General features: G+C 58.5%; 1 protein-coding gene across 5 annotated transcripts in view; it reads right to left on the bottom strand.

Moving 5' to 3' along the window:
• MAP2K3 (mitogen-activated protein kinase kinase 3) overlaps nt 1–16,979 on the bottom strand; it is a 31,833-nt gene that overhangs the window by 10,514 nt on the left and 4,340 nt on the right. For 3 of the 5 annotated variants that reach the window (XM_003912471.3, XM_009189899.4, XM_031657004.1), the window contains exons 2-9: nt 6,909–6,975; nt 6,463–6,511; nt 4,701–4,814; nt 4,375–4,494; nt 3,102–3,218; nt 2,123–2,174; nt 802–929; nt 227–304 (exon numbers count right to left, since the gene is read on the bottom strand). In XM_003912471.3, the coding sequence (XP_003912520.1) occupies nt 227–304; nt 802–929; nt 2,123–2,174; nt 3,102–3,218; nt 4,375–4,494; nt 4,701–4,814; nt 6,463–6,511; nt 6,909–6,975 (725 nt within the window). Of the gene's footprint in view, nt 1–226; nt 305–801; nt 930–2,122; nt 2,175–3,101; nt 3,219–4,374; nt 4,495–4,700; nt 4,815–6,462; nt 6,512–6,908; nt 6,976–9,185; nt 9,324–9,641; nt 10,484–16,979 lie in introns of those variants that run through there. The other 2 variants (XM_009189898.4, XM_021928209.2) reach the window with 2 other exon arrangements.

The following is a 16,979-nucleotide window of genomic DNA, read 5'->3' as shown; positions in this document are numbered from 1 at the left end:
CATATCACAAAGTGCCCAGGACTTCATGATGAGTGACCCTGACCCTAGGACGTTCCCCTAAATCAATGGTAATTTCTGATGGCATGTTTTCTTCTCAGATTTTGAAGCCAATACTTCTTCCCAGAGCCTAAACTATTTGAGGAGTCCCCCAGAAGCTCAGGGCCCCAGGCACGGCTCCACCCACCCCACCTGACCACCAATGGCAGGCCCTGGCCCCACACAGTACCATGGTAATGCCCAGGCTCCAGACGTCGGACTTGACATTGTAGCCCTTCTGGTTCAGCTCTGGGTTGATCCTCTCAGGCTGCAGGAGGGAACAGTGAGGCGTGAACACCCGCCCCAGGTAAGCTCCGATGGCTAGGCCTTGCCTCCCAATCCCCAAACTGAGCGCCCAGCTTAGCCCACCTGCCCATGTGACAGGGGAGGAAACTGAGGCTAGGAGGGCCTGCGTCATGCTTAGAAGGCCCAACCCTTGCCTCGGGCTGCCCCTACCTGGGAGCAGACCCCTAAGGCCCTCCTGACAATGAGGGCGGGGCGGGACCAGCACAGCCCACCACTGTCCTCTGTGGAGGTTGTTCATGCAGCTTATCACCCAACGGGGGCGCTGTGGGGGTCAGTTAACAACAGGGTTCAGAAGGGCTGCCCCTGGGCAGCAAGACACAGGTGGCCCCACTATGGTAGGAAACGCAGTGTGGGGAGGCTCTGCCCGACGGGTAGAGGGCATGGCCGGGGTGGCTGATTTGGGCAGATCTCTCCCCGCCCCATCCTCTCCTGAGCCTGGGGGACTTGGGGACCACTCACGGCCATGTAGGGCTTGCAGCCGGCATCCATCGTCTTGGCCACAGAGTCCACCAAGTAACCACTGATGCCGAAGTCACACATCTTCACATGGCCCTCCTTGTTGATAAGGACATTGGAGGGCTTCACATCTGCCAGGAAAGGACATGCCTCAGCCACGTCTGTGGAGCATGACTGGAGGCAGGTGCCATGCTCTGCATAGCTGTGTCCCCCTCCCTCACCCAAGACCCCTCCTGTGCCCCCTCCCACGCCCCAGTGGGCAGGTTCCACCAGGGTCCCAAGGGTCGGACCAGGGAACTGAGGCTGCAAGAGGTGTCGGGCTAGCTGACGGTCATACTTCGTCCTCAGGGAATAGCCAGGACGTGCCCAGCCCAGCCAAGCCACTGCAAAGAAGGCAGGACTCCAGGTGCTTTGCTGGGGGCGCCGCGCCTGCCTCTGCCCTCCAGACGTGAGGTGCAGTGAGAGCCTGGCTTGTGTGGGTGCTCCCAGAGGGCAGCAGGATCAATTAAAGCCTGGGAGGCAGGATCTGTGTGTTTGGACATGGAGGCCCCACAGACCAGCATGGGAGACCAGCCTAGCAGGGATTCTCCATGCAAATGCGCACTCGTATCCGCGTGCCCTCCATGGGGATGTGTGTAAAGATGGAAATGCACATAAAAAGGACCAGAAGGTTCCGTGCCAAACGCCAACCACAGTGACCTGGAGGCGGAGGCTGGGATGGGCACCCAGTGGTCAATGGGAACTAAGCCTAATTCATTTTTTGAAAAGCCGTAAATCTGGAAAAATAGACTTGTGCTCAGCAGCAAAAAGGAACAAACCGACACCACACCAGACCCGGGTGGGTCCAGAAATATCAAGCTAGTGAGGCTGATGTTCCAGAAAGGGCGAAACCAACTCACCATGGGAAAACCAGACTTGTGGCTGCCTTAGGCACATGAGGGATGGCAGAGAAGGGGCCCAAGAGAACATTCTGGGCTGGGGTGAGGGAATTATCCTGCATCTTGGAGGGAGGTGGTTGCATGGGTGTGAACGTGATTATACGTACTCTGTGCTGGAATTTCACGATTTGTAAACTATACGTTAGAACAGAACCCGGTCCACCTTTCTCAGGACAAAGGTAAAACTAGTCCTTGCTTCGAACACCAGCAAACATGAGGGGAGGCAGCTGCAGGGCTGCAGGTGGAAAGCGGCTGGGACCCCATTGGGCACGTCACAACTTATCACCTCTCTGAGCCTCAGTTGCTCATAGGGAGACGTCTACCCGCCTTGGCCTGGGATCCCTCCCACTGGCTGCACCATGCCTGGGTGGCTGCCAGGTACTGACCTCTGTGGATCACCGACAGCTTGCTGTGCAGATGCTCCAGAGCCCGCACGATCTGGCGGTGGGGTGGGGAGGAGGGAAGAGACAGGACTCTGTTATTGCTGGTCATGTCAACAACGACAGCAGTAAGACCCCATCCATGTCCACCTGTCTCCTGCTCCCACTGCACAGGCTAGGCACCTCCTCACCCCAGCCTCCTGCCCTGTCCTGGCATTTGCCTCAGCATCCTAACAATCCCTGTGCAGACACACTCAGCCTCCTGCCTCCTCTCACCCTCCCAGGCTCACCTCCCAGGGAGCCATCATCATCACTGCCTGCCAGGCTCTTCTTGGGTAAAACCCAGCTCTTGGCAGCTTTCCTGTCCCATTTCCCCTCCTGTGGCAGAGCCAGTATTCTAGCAGCTTGGAGCCATTTCCCTTGGGAAGGCTGGGTGGGGAGCCTGAGGCAGGCATATATTGTAAATGTTTCCAGATGCAGTGAGGATTGAACCAGTGTCACTAGTTCTATTTTCCTTTTTCCTTTGGCTACTGGGATGCTCAAGCCCAGTGTTGCTGCCCTCCCTCAAGGACTTTTGAGACTCAAAAAGCACACATTTTGGATGCTAACCTTTCCCTCAACTTAGCTTGTACCTCTGTGAGCTGCCCCGGGGCATTTTCAGTATGATGTTGTTGTAAATACTAAATTCCTTTTTTTTAAAAAAAAAAATGGTCTGGAACTCAAGAGTTGGAATCAATGGCTCAGACATCTGGATCTGCCAAATCTGTGGGGCTCCAGGAGCCCCAGGAGCCGAGGTCTCCTAAGCGTGAAGGCTGTGGTCTGGGGTGGAGGAGAAGGGCCTATGCAGGGCAGCTGCCCAGGCTCAGGGGGCACACTGATGCCCAGCTCTGCCCAAGACACCAGCATCTGGCAGGCTCCATGCCTGCTGGAAGGGCTGGGCCTCTGCCTATGCACCTGGGACCCCCAGCCCACCCAGGCCACTCACAGACACAGCAATCTCCCCGAGGATGTCCTCTGGAATTGTCATGTTTTTATCCAGCACCTTCCGGTAGAACTTGTCCAGGGATGTGTCCATGAGCTCCATGCAGATCCACACATCTCCCTGTGGGTGACACCCAGAGCTCAGCCAGGCTGCCGGGCTGCCTGTGTCGGCACCACCTGCACGGCCTGCCCCAGCACCAGCCCCAGCCCCCTCCTCAATGTGTGCCCACCCACTCAGCCACAGTTCACCGGGCTCCCACCCACCCCCACTTGCCCGCTTCTCCCCACCCTCCAGCTCTGCCTGCACTGCCAGGTTCGGGTGCCAGCCTCCTCCATCTAATCCCTAATTCCAGGTGTCTCCAGGGAGGAGGGGGATTAGCACAGAGCCTCACTGGGTCCCTCCACCAGAGCCTCAGGATGCGCCTGCACCAGCTCCACGGCAACAGCCGGCCCTCCGGACCGACAGACACCTTCATGCCAGCTGACCCTGGCAGATGGCTCCCTGCCTGCAAGGACCTGCTTCCTCTTCCCCAGTGAACTCCTGAGGACCCTCCTGACAGGAAAGTTAGGAGATGCGCACGGGACACCCGCAGGCTGCAGGGGCCCCATTGGCTAGGAGCTGGCACAGGGGATGCTGAGCTCTTCATGAGTGAAGAGTGAGGCCAGGTGAGGCAGCCCTGACCTTGCCCGATTGCTGGACTCAGATGCCCTGACCTTGCCACAGCTCCTTGAGGGGAAAGCGACCAGTATGAGCCCAGCATCGCCCAGGCTCCCAGCCTCCCTGCTCACCCACACCCACCCGGCTTGGCGGAAGGCAGCTCCACCCTTCCAGCCTCAGTCACTCCCTCAGCACACACCCCATCCTGCCCATAAACCTAGAACCCAGATCTCGTATCTCCACGGCCACTGCCTGCTCAGGCACCCCACGCCCCGTATGCCATGGGGATACGAATGGTCACACAGGCAGAACTGAGTGCAGCCGAATGCCAGGCCCCAGGCCATGTCATTTAACTTCCGTGTCAACTTTAGGAGGCACCCACAACCACCAGCCTCATTTGACAGACAAGGAAACCGAGGCACCGAGCAGGACAGGAACAGCCAGGAGGTGGGGGAGCCCGGTGGTCTGGCAGGGTTGGTGCCTCTGGGAGCCATGCTGGCCCCGGGTGGCTCCCCGTGTCCCCAGCACCTGGCACACTGGAGGGACTGAGTGACAGTGGGTTGCAGGCGACTGATGGGTGGGAGGTGGAGCTCCCCAGCTGTACCACGCGAGGACACACCTCTCTGAACAGTGCCCCGTAGAAGGTGACAGTGTAGAAGCAGTCGACCGTGCGCATGTTGATGTCCAGGTCCATGAGCAGCCGCTTCTGCTCCTGTGAGTTCACAGTGGCCCGGATCCGCTGCAGGGAAGGACTGCCGTTCAGAGATTGCTGTGGCAGCAACCTCTCATGACAGGAGGGCCAGGAGCTCAGAGGGCCACTGCCTAGTGTGCCCCAAAAAGCCTGGGCTCGGTACTGGTCACTGAGAGGGACAGGCAGGGCCCCATGGCAGGGCTCAGCTCGCCTCCTCCAGGGAGCCCTCCCAGGTGCCTCCAGGCCCTGCTCACCTTCACGGCCATGATGGTGCCGCTCTGGGCGTGCCGCACCTTCTCCACCACCCCATAGGCTCCACGGCCCAGTTCCGAGATGGTCACCAAGTCATCAGCCTCCACCTCAAAGTTCTTGAGGGATGGAAAAGAGAGAGAGTCAGCGGCCACCAAGCTGGAAGCCAGTCCTCACCCCTCACCCAGTGGAGATAGCTAGGCAGCATGAAGAGGACCAGCTGGTTAGATCTGGGCTCAAACCTCATACCCACCACTCCCTGCTGTGTGACCCTCAGGAAGTCACTTAACCTCTCTGAGCCTCACATTGCCCTCTATAAAATAGGCACAGTGCCAACACCCCAAGGTTGCTCTGGAGTGTGACTAAGACACCCATGAAATGCCCCGCCAGCAGGCAGAGCTCTGAGAAAGAGGGGCCCTGTCCCTCTTTCCCCAACCCCACTCAGCTGATTGGAATGAGTCAGTCATTCAAAAACTGTTTACCAAGCACCCACAATGTGTTTTACGCACTGGGGACACAGTGACAACAAAACAAGTCTTGTCTTTACAGATGTGTCCCTCTCTTGGGAGGGACACAAAAAGGAACAAGCAAGTAGATGAACAGGACAGCAGGTGGTGAGTGTCAGGGGGTGCGACAGCCTGGAGGGGGCATCGTCAAGGACAGGCCTAGGAAGTGGGGTTTCTTTTATTTGTTTTAGACAGAGTGTCACTCTTGTCACCCAGGCTGGAGTACAACGGGGTGATCTCGGCTCATTGCAACCTCCACCTCCTGGGTTCAAGCGATTCTGTCTCAGCCTCCTGAATAGCTGGGATTACAGGCGCCTGCCACCATACTGGGGTAATTTTTGTATTTTAGTAGAGACAGGGTTTCACCATGTTAGCTAGGCTGGTCTTGAACTCCTGACCTCAGGTGATCTGCCCGCCTCGGCCTCCCAAAGTGCTTGGATTACAGGTGTGAGCCACCGCGCCCAGCTCTTTTTTTTTTTTTTTTTTTTTTGAAACGGGGTCTCACTCTGTCACCCAGGCTGAAGGGTAGTGGCATGATCATGGCTCACTGCAACCTCCACCTCCTGGGCTCAAGCGATCCTCCCACCTCAGCCTCTCAAGTAGCCAGGACCACAGGCATGCACCACCACACTGACCAATTTTTTGTATTTTTGTACAGACAGGGTTTCGCCATGTTGCCCAGGCCTGGTCCCGAGTTCCTGAGCTCAAGTGATCCTCCTCCTGCCTCAGCCTCCCGAAGTGCTGGGATTATAGGTGTCAGTCACTGCACCTGGCCTGGGAGTAGGGTTTCTATTGGGAGGACCTGGGCATAACACATAATTCTATTGGGAATCCCTGAGACAGGATTCTCAATGGCTAGTGCCCTTCCGAGGCTTCTGGAAGCAGAAAATGCAGGTTTCCTAGGTGCTGGCCTGAGGGAATGATCCAGCAGGTCCAGGGAGGCCTAGAAGCCTGCACGTTCAGTACTCTCCGCTAGGGCTAGGATGAGGTGCAGGCCCGTGCTCTCAGCTCAGAAACCTTCCTACCAGCTCTGAGCTCGCCAAGCTCCAGACAGGCAGCCAATGGTCCTCATTCCCTCCAGCAGGGTCAAAGAGTGGGTGGCCCAGGGCCACACAGCCAGCAGCGCAGGACAACACTCTTCTCCACAGCCTGACCTCTCTGACCCCTCAGTCACCTCCCCGCATAGTGACCCTGCAGGGTCAGCTCTACCCACTCGTCAGGTGAAGTGAGAGGCCCTGCAGGGGTGGCGGCTGGCACCTACTCTGTCTCCAATGGTGATGAAGGTCCGGGAGTCCAGGTTCCGGGGGGGTCTGTGGAGAAAGAAGACTCCATGAGTTTCAGAGAGAACCACACCCTTCCTCCAAGAGCAGCAGCAGATGGGCCAGTGTGGGGCCTGGCGTGGGAACCAGGTATATCCTGCCCCGGAGGCACCTCCTCGGACCACCTCCTCTCATTGGCTGCTGAGCATCTACATGAGCTGGGCACGGCCTCATCGAGCCTCCAAGACAGGGTGAGAAGTGAGCAGAGCAGAGCAGATGGTGCTGCATGAACCCCAGCAGCTGTCACCTAGCTGGACCCACAGCAGGTGCTGCCCAGGACAGGACGAGGCAAAGCATAGCTGGCCCCACCTGCCTCTCACTCCTTCCACTGAGCCCTGTTCGGGAAGCCTCTCCAGGGTGAGCCAGGGAGAAACTGAGGCAGACTCACGTGGGGTTAGGCGCGGGTGGCTTGGACATGCAGGATATCCGTAGATCCTTCTTCCTCTTGGATTTTCCTAGAATGGAGAGAAGGTGAGGCTTCTGGCCTATCCCTCAGTCATCAATGTCCCCTGCACTCCCCTTGGGCTGGGCAAAGATGGAGACAGGGATGACTCAGGCCCTGGCCCACAAGGATGCCAGCCTCTGCGATCACCCTTGCTGGGAGCCCCCTCTCTCCAAGCCAGACCGTGAGGCCTTCAAAGGGAGGAAGGAGGCCCACCAGCCCTGCAGGGGAACAGAGCAGGATAGACCCAGGCCTAGAGGCTGGAGCCCAGGGCCTTATCTCAGCCCTGCCCACTGGGCACATCTTGAGTACCTCCCTGGGCCTCAGTTTCCCCATCTGTGAGGTGTCCTCACTGCCCTGCCTGACTAGCCAACGGGACGTGGGGTGAGAGGGGCCCAGCAGGGGTCCAGCCAGCACCTGCAGCAGCCACTGTGCAGGGGCCTCATGGCCGCAGGTAGCAGGATGAGGCTCACACTACCTCCAAGATGAGGAAGGCCAGGCCCCCAGAGAGGGAAACAGGCGGTGGAGCAAGCGGGGACTCCAGCCCAGGCTGCCCTCCAGACTAGCTCTGCCTGGCCCTGCTCACCCTGGAGGCCAACACCTGATGCCCGTTTCTCTCCCTCCCCTGAAAAGTGCTGGCTCTCTCCCCTCCCCTGCACTGGGCAGGCCACAGTCCTGGGGCAGTACCTTCCTCACTCCACCCCTGGGGGCAGGTAAGAGGCCCCAGTGTCCACACCTCTCAGCCTGGCTGCAGGAGCATGGCCAGGTGCACAGCACTCAGCTGGTACTAACAGAGGGTCAGCATTTCTGGGGCTCCAGGCACAGTGGGGCTGGCATGCCGAGGGAGCTCCCTGTAGTCAGGGCTGCCCTTTGAAGAAGGCATAGCCGCCATTCCACAGGCAGGAGAAGCAAGGATCAGAGATGGCAGGGTCACCGGGCACTCTGGCACCATCAGGCAGCAGGGCTGGGAGTGACACAGCTCCCCGAGACCACCCAGTACAGACATGCTGGCCACATTCCTGCCCTTGCGAGAGCTTCTGCCCCATTTCCCAAGCATGGTCCTGCCACACCTTGGCCCTCACCCACCACCTCCCACTCACTGCTGCTGGCTCAGCCTGGCTGCTGGCACTGGGGCCTGGAAACTGCCCATGGCCCTGCTGCCACCTGCCAAGAAGACCCCAGTCTCTGAAGCCGCCTCCAAGTCAGGTTCAGATCCAGCCTTGGCCACAGTGCAACGCAGACTTGTGGCCCCATCTGAGAGCCACGCACTGGGGCCCAGTAGCCAACCCAGCCCGGACGGAGGGCAAAGGGTGGTTACTGCCACTAGGAAGACAAGGCCAGAACAACAGGAAACAGAATAGCCTTGGCGGGGACAGGGGTCCCAGGGTCCATCCTGGGGCAGGTGGGCAGAGTGCAGGGGCCAGGCAAGCAGATACCTGCAGCCTTTCCACCAAAGCCGCCCCGGGGACCCCGCTGCCAGGCCCCAGAGGCTTCAGGAAACAACGGCATCCACAGACAGAGGCAGCAGCGGCAGCTGCCGCCACATGCACTGGGTGCCTGCCTGCTAACCGCTCACCCGGTGAATCAATTGCCTAGTCACTACTCCTGTGTGAGGCTTTTTAACTCATTTTAAGATGCAGCAACACCCTGGCTGTCCGGGACTGCACGGGTCTCACGGCGAGTCTGTCAGAGCCACAGCACTGGCCACAGGCAGGGCCCTTCTCATCTGTGACTCCAGATGCTCCCACAGCCCCAGAGGGAGGGGCTCTCAACCTCACTTTACCTGGCAAACAGGCTCAGAGAGGTGAAGCCACTTGCCCCAGGCTGCGCAGCAAGTCAGGGTTCTGGCTACAGTCCCTCCTGAGTTTGTTGACTTGGAGACCCCCACAGGCCAGGCCACGGCTCACAGCACCCCTGCCACAGGGAGCCCTCCCTGAGGCTGAAGGACGGGTCCAAGTCTCATGCTCAACAAGAAACGGCAACAGAGTCTGGAGACGCAGAGGCTCAGCACACTCTCACAGGAGAAACCATGGCACACAGGGCCCACAGCTCCCGAGACCACTTCTATCCTGCCTCTGGGCCAAAGGCTCTGAACTTCAGGGGCTCTGGGCTTGGCATAGGGCAGCCATAGTAAACCCCAGCTCTGCGATCCTGGCGTGGTGCCCTCCTCTGTACCTTGGGTTCCTCATGTACAAAACAGCTCGAGGCAGAAATGCCACCCACCTGCCCCGCACGGTACTGCAGGACGAAGCAAAACCACGTCTGCAAGGCGCTCAGCACAGGGTTCACTGCGCAGATGGGGACCTGTTGTGGCCCATAAATGGTCACCATGGATATGACCAGCCTCTCTGCAGAGGTGAAAAAAAAAAAAAAAAAAAAAAAAAAACTGCCCTAAGTAATGAGAATTACAGATAGCTTTTATTCCTGATGTCAGGCTTTTTGTAATCAGAATATAAAATATTTTCTGTTAAAAATGAAAGCTCTGCACAGAGACCCTGGGCCTTGACCTTGCCCCAGCCCCTTGCAGTCCCATCCTTTTCCTGTGGGGTCCACGCCACACCCTCCCTGCACTCTCTCTGCTCTTGGTCCCTCTGGCCCAGCCTGCCACCCACCTCACGCCCTGGGATTTGGGGATGTTGTATCATGTGCCCCCCTTTCACCAAGCCTCAGTTTCCCCACCTGTCAAGGGCACTTGCACATATGGGCTGGATGGGTGGGGACCACGCTCCTCACAGTCCTGGGGGGTATATATGGCCTGGTCTCTGCATCCACCTGTCTGTTGGGGACACCGGACTTGCATCAGGAGGGCCGCAGGCTCCGCAGGGAAGCCACCCAGCTGTCAGACGGAGTGGGTGAGGCCGTCATGGAGACAGCCCAGAAACAGGCCTCAGGCTGCCACAGACGTCAGAGCTGGGCCCAGATGGCCAGGCAGCCCAGGGCTGCCCAGGTGCAGCCGTTGTGGCGACCGTCACCACAACAAACAGAGGCTCTCGGCGGCCACTGGCAACCCACGACAAGCCCGCCTGTCCTGGTTCCCGGCACGGGGTGTCCTGGGGTGTCCTGGGGTGTCCTCTGCATACTCTAGCCTCAAAGCAGCCCCCAGGCAGGGGTGAGGAAACGGAAACTGACCAGAATTCAGCCACTGACCTGAGGCTACACCACAGGTAAAGAGAGGTGCCCCCAGACTAGGACACAACTCTCACTGGCCGTGGCAGCTCTGCCCTATCTCCTCCCACTCACCCCCCACTAGAGACCCGACCCTTGAGTGAGCCCTTCTCTGAACGAGACACCTGCTTTCCCATCGCAGGGCCTTCGCGCATGCCCTTCCCTCTGCCTGAAATGCTCTTCCCTGCGACTGTCCCAGCTGCCACATGGTCTTGCCTTTCACCAGTTCGGAGAGGCTGCCTGACCGCTCAGGCCCCAGTGACCGGCTCTCCCTGTGGCCTGCTGGTTTCTCTGCTGTGGAGTCCCGTAGGTGGCCGTTCTGCGTTACCATCTCAGCCAGCCAGTCTGCAGATCACCTGTGAACAAACGCTCTGGAGCCAAGGCCTGGGCTCAACTGCAACCCTGCCCCTTCCCTGCTGTGTGCCCTCAGGCAAGTGGCTTCACCTCTCTGGACGTATGTGAAGCGGAGACTACAGACCAACCTCCCGGGGTTATCAGCGCCATGCCGTAGCAATGCCTGGCGCGTGGAGATTAGATGGGGCCATCTGGGAGTGCACAGCTCCGGAGATAACACCACCCTCAGCCCCAGACCATCCCTGTCCACCCTCTCAGTGACTCCACGAGGGAGCAGGGGAGGTTCACGTATCTGTTGTACCAAGCATGCGGGAGAAGAGGCGACTCAGAGAGGCCACACGGTGGGCATCTGGTGAGGAGTGGCCATAAAGGCAGGTCTGCCCGGCTCCAACATCCAAACAGCAACAGCCTGAGGGCAGGGCCCCCACTTCGGCTCCTCCTTCCATCCCGGGCCTGGAGAGACTGAGCTGTGTGGCCCTCTAACAGTCACCCACAGGGGCAAGGTGACAACCCCTCCTCACAGACTCTGCTCTGCCTCCACTCATAAAGACAGCCCCCACGCTGCGCCACACCACGCCACACCACGCCACACCACGCCGCGCCACGTGAAGGAGCATCACCAGGTTTCCGACAACAGAAGTAACCCCTGCTCCTAGTTCACTGTCCTCACCTGACTTCTGGATGTTCCAGGAGGTCCCTGTTCCACTGTAGAAGTGCTGGGCCCGCCAGGGAAGGAGCCACAGGGGCTGGGAGATGTGAACAGCAAGAGGCGCCGCCATGCCCCAGGCCACCTCTATTCCGCAGGGTCCCTCAGAGGGACAGAAACAAAGCCAGCCCACTCCACGGCACGGGAGAAACTGAGGCCCTGAGAAGTGGGCGCAGGCTTTTGCGTGGGCAGATGTACCTCGATAGTGAATGCGTTTGGCTGCGATCTGCCAGACACTGGCCCCTGTCCCCAGGACAGGTGCCATTAGAGGTCCTGAGGCGCTGCATGCGCCACTGACAAGCACCTGCAGGCAGTAGGGGGTGGCCATGCACCTTCAGGCAGGGCCCCTTGCCCTGGGGTCCTGGGGCCCCTGTCTCAGGCTCTGGAGAGGATGCAGGACAAGGGGAAGGTCCTCCCACCTACCCAAGCGCCTGCTCCATGCCAGGCCCAGGCTGTCCCATCCGGCCTCACACACGGCCACTGCAGGCCCTACCTTCTCTATCCTCACCTCGTAGGAGTGCAGCAGGCTAGGGTGAGGAGGAGTGACCAAGGCTCTGCCCTCCACAGCCCTGCCCTGCCTCTGCCCGGCTGTGCGAGGCCACCTGGTCAGGGCCTGGCCTCTAGGGCCTCACACCCTCCCCACCTCTCCACCCTACGGGTACTTCTTCCCCTGCAGAGCACTGGAGACCCCCAGCCTACCTACCTGGCAGTGGCCCCTCCCCAGTGATGCTCCGGACCGGTACGGCTCGGGAGCACCCCTAACATCCAGTGGGAGGCCAGGTGCTAAGCTGCACAGGGGCACCTATGGCTGCCAGAGGGTCCTCCCGCCCAATGCCCACAGCCCAGCAGAGACAACCATGGCCCCCCTGCAACATGGAACCACTTGTGATTTGGAGGGAAGGACATAGGGAAGGGCCAGAGGCGTGGGCTTCGCTGAGGAGAGAAGGAGGCAACACGGGAGGACCCCGGGCAGAGTGGCCTGGGCACAAGGCGTGTGAAAGACAGGGGGCCCACAGCAGGTGGCTGCGGGCATCAGGGTACGGCCTGGCCTCCCATGGCCAGACCTCACCGGTCTGGGTCCTCCATGCCCCATGACCATCAAAATGTCCATTCTTCTGCACCCAGAAATTCCACACTGAGCGGCTCACCCCCACACTACAACACCCACTAACATTTAGTGAGCACCTACTATGCTCCTGGCCTGTGCAAATTACTTTCATTACATCTCATTTGATCCTCTCAGCAACCCCTTGTGATCTCCATGCTGCAGATGGGGAAACTGAGGCCCAGGGTTTATAGAATCAAAAGGCTGGCACATGGAATTGGTGAGGATCCTGCAGGTCCTCAGCAGGATGTGAGGAGCGGCCTCCCAGGGACAGGAAGAGCCAAGAGCAGCAGGAGGACAGCAGTGTGAGAAAGAAAATGCTGGCCAGACCAGGCGAGGTGGCTCAAGCCTGTAATCCCAGCACTTTGGGAGGCCAAGGCAGGAGGATCACTTGAGGTCAGGAGTTTGAGACCAGCCTGGCCAACATGGAGAAACCCTGTCTCTACTAAAAATACAAAAATTAGCCAGGCGTGATAGCGCAGCACATGCCTGTAATCCCAGCACTTTGGGAGGCCGAAGTAGGTGGATTACTTGAGCTCAGGAGTTCAATACTAGTTTGGGCAACATGACAAAAATCCCGTCTCTACAAAAAATAAAACAAAACAAAAATGTAGTGGGTGTGGCGGTGCGTGCCTGCAGTCCCAGTTACCTGGGAGGCTGAGGTGAGAGGATCGTCTGAGCTGCAGTGAGCCATGACTGTGCCACTGGGCAACACAGTGAGACCCTGTCTCAAAAAAAAAAAAAAAAGGAAAGAAAATGCTGGTCTCTGCACAGAGTATTCCAAGGAGAAACAAGAGACTGTCTTTTTGTCCCTTTGAGATTCCTGCCCTGTGCGATAAAGGTTACTCAAGTGCAGGCAATTTAAAGAAAAGAAGAAACAAAGAGACCTGCTTTAAGCCAACCCCAGTGCCCTGCTCCGTCTGAAGGGGCAGCCAGGCTCACTGAGCACAGTAGAGCCCCAGCAGCAGGCTGCTCGGGCCAGACGGTGCCTCAGAGACTGTCCAGTGCAGACGCTGACACCAGGGGCCCTGGGACACACCTGAGGTAAAGCACCAGTGCAGCAGCAGAGAGGTCCCCAGCCTGGGCCCCAGCTCCTGCCTTCCCCACACCTCAGCGGAGCAACCATCACAGCGTCGGCCCGTGCCGGCCTCGGAGCCAGCCGCTCTCCCTCTCTGTGCACACCTCGGTTTCCTCCCTTGATGTTCCACGAACCGGTGAAGGGGCCACGACCTCTGGGAAAGGATGAGCAAGGGTCAGGAGTTGTAAAGATAAAGCCATGCTCCCAGGACAGTCCTTCGTGACCTTGAGCAGGTGACTGTCCCACCAGGCCTCAGTTTACTCACTCCTAAGATGGGGTGATGATAACACACCCAGGTTGCTGGGTAGCCATGAAGACTAAACAAGTCCATGGGCCGGGCACGGTGGCTCACGCCTGTAATCCCAGCACTTTGGGAGGCCAAGACAGGCGGATCACAAGGTCAGGAGATCGAGACCGTCCTGGTTAACATGGTGAAACCCCGTCTCTACTAAAAATACAAAAAAATTAGCTGGGCGTAGTGGTGGGCGCCTGTAGTCCCAAGTACTCGGGAGGCTGAGACGGGAGAATGGCATGAACCCGGGAGGCGGAGCTTGCAGTGAGCAGAGATCGCGCCACTGCACTCCAGCCTGGGCGACAGAGCGAGACTCCATCTCAAAAAAAAAAAAAAAAAAAAAACAACAAGTCCACGCACACAAAATCCCTGGCACAAAATGGGTCAGATGGGTGGGACTCTGGCCCCAGGCTCCCACACTGTGGGGTAGACCCCATGCTCAGGCTTTAAGAGGCCATGACAGGGGAGGGAGACCCACAAGAGATGCTCAGCCCTCCCAGGGCATCAGAAGAATGGGACATTCCTTGCACTAGGATCGTGGGCTGTGCTCCAAAGGTCCCCACATGGGCCCAGCACAAGGTCAGCAAGGCCATCCCGGCCACCTGCACTGTCGACAGGCCAGTGCTGCTGCTACTGCAGAACGGAAAACAAACCTTCTGAACAAACACCATCTGTGCTTCATTGTTATCACTACTTCTATTTTTTTTTTTTTTTTTTTTTTTTTTGAGACGGAGTCTCCCTCTGTCGCCCAGGCTGGAGTGCAGTGGGGTGATCTCAGCTTACTGCAAGTTCCACCTCCCGTTTCACGCCATTCTCCTGCCTCAGCCTCCCGAGTAGATGGGACTACAGGCACCGGCCACCATGTCCAGCTAATTTTTTGTGTATTTTTAGTAGAGACAGGGTTTTACCATGTTAGCCAGGATGTTCTCAATCTCCTGACCTCGTGATCTGCCTCCCACCTCGGCCTCCCCAAAAGTGCTGCTGGATTACATGGAGCTTCACCACGCCGGCCTCTATTTCTATTTTTTTTTTTTTTTTTTTCAGTTTTGTTTTTTGTGTTTGAGGACAGAGTTTGCCTCATCTGCCCAGGCTGGGAGTGCAGTGGTCGGATCTCAGCTCACTGCAGCTCCAACTCCTGGGTTCACTTTACTCCTCCCTCACTCCCTGGGTAGCTGGGACTGGCACCCTCAGCCACCTCACTGGCTAATTTTGTATTTTAGTAGAGATGGCTTGTTACAGCCAGGATGGTCTCGATCTCCTGACCTCGTGATCCGCCCATCTCGGCCTCCCAAAGTGCTGGGATTACAGGCTTGAGCCACCGCGCCCGGCCTTTTTTTTTTTTTTTTTAAAGAGACCGGGTCTCACTCTGTCACCCAGGCTGGAGTGCAGTGGCGCTCACTGCAGCCTTAACCTCCCAGGCACAAACGATCCTCCCACCTCTGCCTCCTGAGTAGCTGGGACTACAGACATGTGCCACCATGCCCAGCCAATTTTTTATGTTTTTTGTAGAGATGAGCTCTCCCTGTGTTGCCCAGGCTGGTTGTGAACTCCTGCCCTCAAATGATCCTCCTGCCTTGGCCTCCCAAAGGCTGGGATTTATCATTTCTATCAAAATCTTACAAAGCATGGGGTTGATGATGAGAGATATCAAAAACGGGGATCTTGGTGATGGAAATGCTAGCACAGACATCAGCTTCAAATTCAGCGCTGACTAGCACCTAGGGGCTCCCGGGACTTGCCAGGTCTCACTCACCCTCGACAGCAGCCCTGAGAGGTAGGTGTGATTCACTCCTGTCTTCAGCAGACACTAAGGCTGGGGAAGGTCACAACAGGGGTCAGGGCAGAGCTGGCCTAGAACCAGCCCTGCCACCTGGAAGTCCCTGCAGACTTGCCCAATGAGTGTCTGCCCACACCACCCTGGGGACTGCCCCAGCCATCCGGGATGCAGTGTGCCATGCCAATGGCAGGAGGCTATGGGGTTGACCAGAAGGCTAAGCCAGGTGAGAGCAGAATGGCAAGAGGATGGAAGCTGTCTCCATCCCCATACCCAGAGCTGTCCTGGGCAGGCCTCCCATGTGTGCCTCAGCTGCCAATTGACACCACCAAAGCAACCCTCCCAGGCAGCAGTGCTCCCCACCCACCACACACCTCCTGATTAGGTCTGAATGCACCGCTGGCATCCACAGCCCTTCGCAGCCCTGCCCCAGTGAGGCAGGCCCTGGCCTGTCATCGCATCACCGCACACACTAGCACATGCAAACCTTGGGACAGGTCTTGGAAGCCCCTGGGGGCATCAGCACAGTGATGCAGGCGAGGACAGTCAGGGCACTCCATACAGCCACCAGGAGGCGTCAGCAGAGCCAGGTGCAATCCCGGCCATGGGCCTCATGGCAGGAGGTGGTGCTGGCCACCCTGGGCAGGGGACCAGCTGGGAGACGGTCAGCGGGACATGGCCTCCCCAGAGAAACCAGGGAGGGTGGCCCTGGAATGCAGGGCAGGGAGGTGACAGGGACATGCGCCCAGGACTGGGGTCAGGGGAAGAAAGCCTGGGGCCCTCTCTGGAGCTGCTGCAGTCAGGTTTGGTATCTGGAAGCTGCAAGGGGCCCAGCAAGCTGCTTCTGCCTCCCCTGGCCCTGTATGGCCTTCATGCCCTTGACATGAGGCTGTTTGAGGTTTCCAGGGCCACTGCTTTGGGGAGGCATCTGCAGAAGCCACTGGGCAGACAGGCCTGACGGAGGTGGGCAGCGCCAGGAGGCACGGCCAAGGGCAGGCATGGGTGGCATGTGGGCATCAGTCATGGGGCCTTGCCACGATGCGGTGTCCTCCACGCTGCTGCCCGGCAGCCCTCCTCTGGGACCCCTCCTAAGACGTCGGCATCATGACCCTGCGCCCAGTTGCTCCCTTCAGCTTGGCCCACCAGCCACCAATACCCCTGACTCAGGACCGAGCCCCCAGAACCACAATCCCAGGCCCTCCTGCTTCCCAGGCTGGCCCAGGGGCCTGCGTCCTGATTCCAGGCCCCACCCCACCTTCCCTGCATCCATCCTGTTCATGCTGCATGCCAAAGCCAGGGGCAGGGCAGCTCTCTGTTCCCCACTTGCCCTCCCCAGGAAGGCCCAGGAGGCCAGTGGCAGTCCCCAGCCCCACCTTGGGGACCAGTGGGTTAAGAGGCCCTAAAGCCTGGTAAACTCTGGCCTGCATGAAAGGACCCTGCTGCCAAGAGGCCTCGCGTCACAGCGCCTAAGAGCCCATCGTCACGAAGCCCTGTTACTGTTTATCCACCTACCAACGAACTACGCTCACAAAAGTAACAATAA

Source organism: Papio anubis, chromosome 17 (genome assembly GCF_008728515.1).
Source record: "Papio anubis isolate 15944 chromosome 17, Panubis1.0, whole genome shotgun sequence".
NCBI classification, from domain to species: Eukaryota; Metazoa; Chordata; class Mammalia; order Primates; family Cercopithecidae; genus Papio; species Papio anubis.
This window is presented reverse-complemented; position numbering and strand designations above follow the sequence as displayed.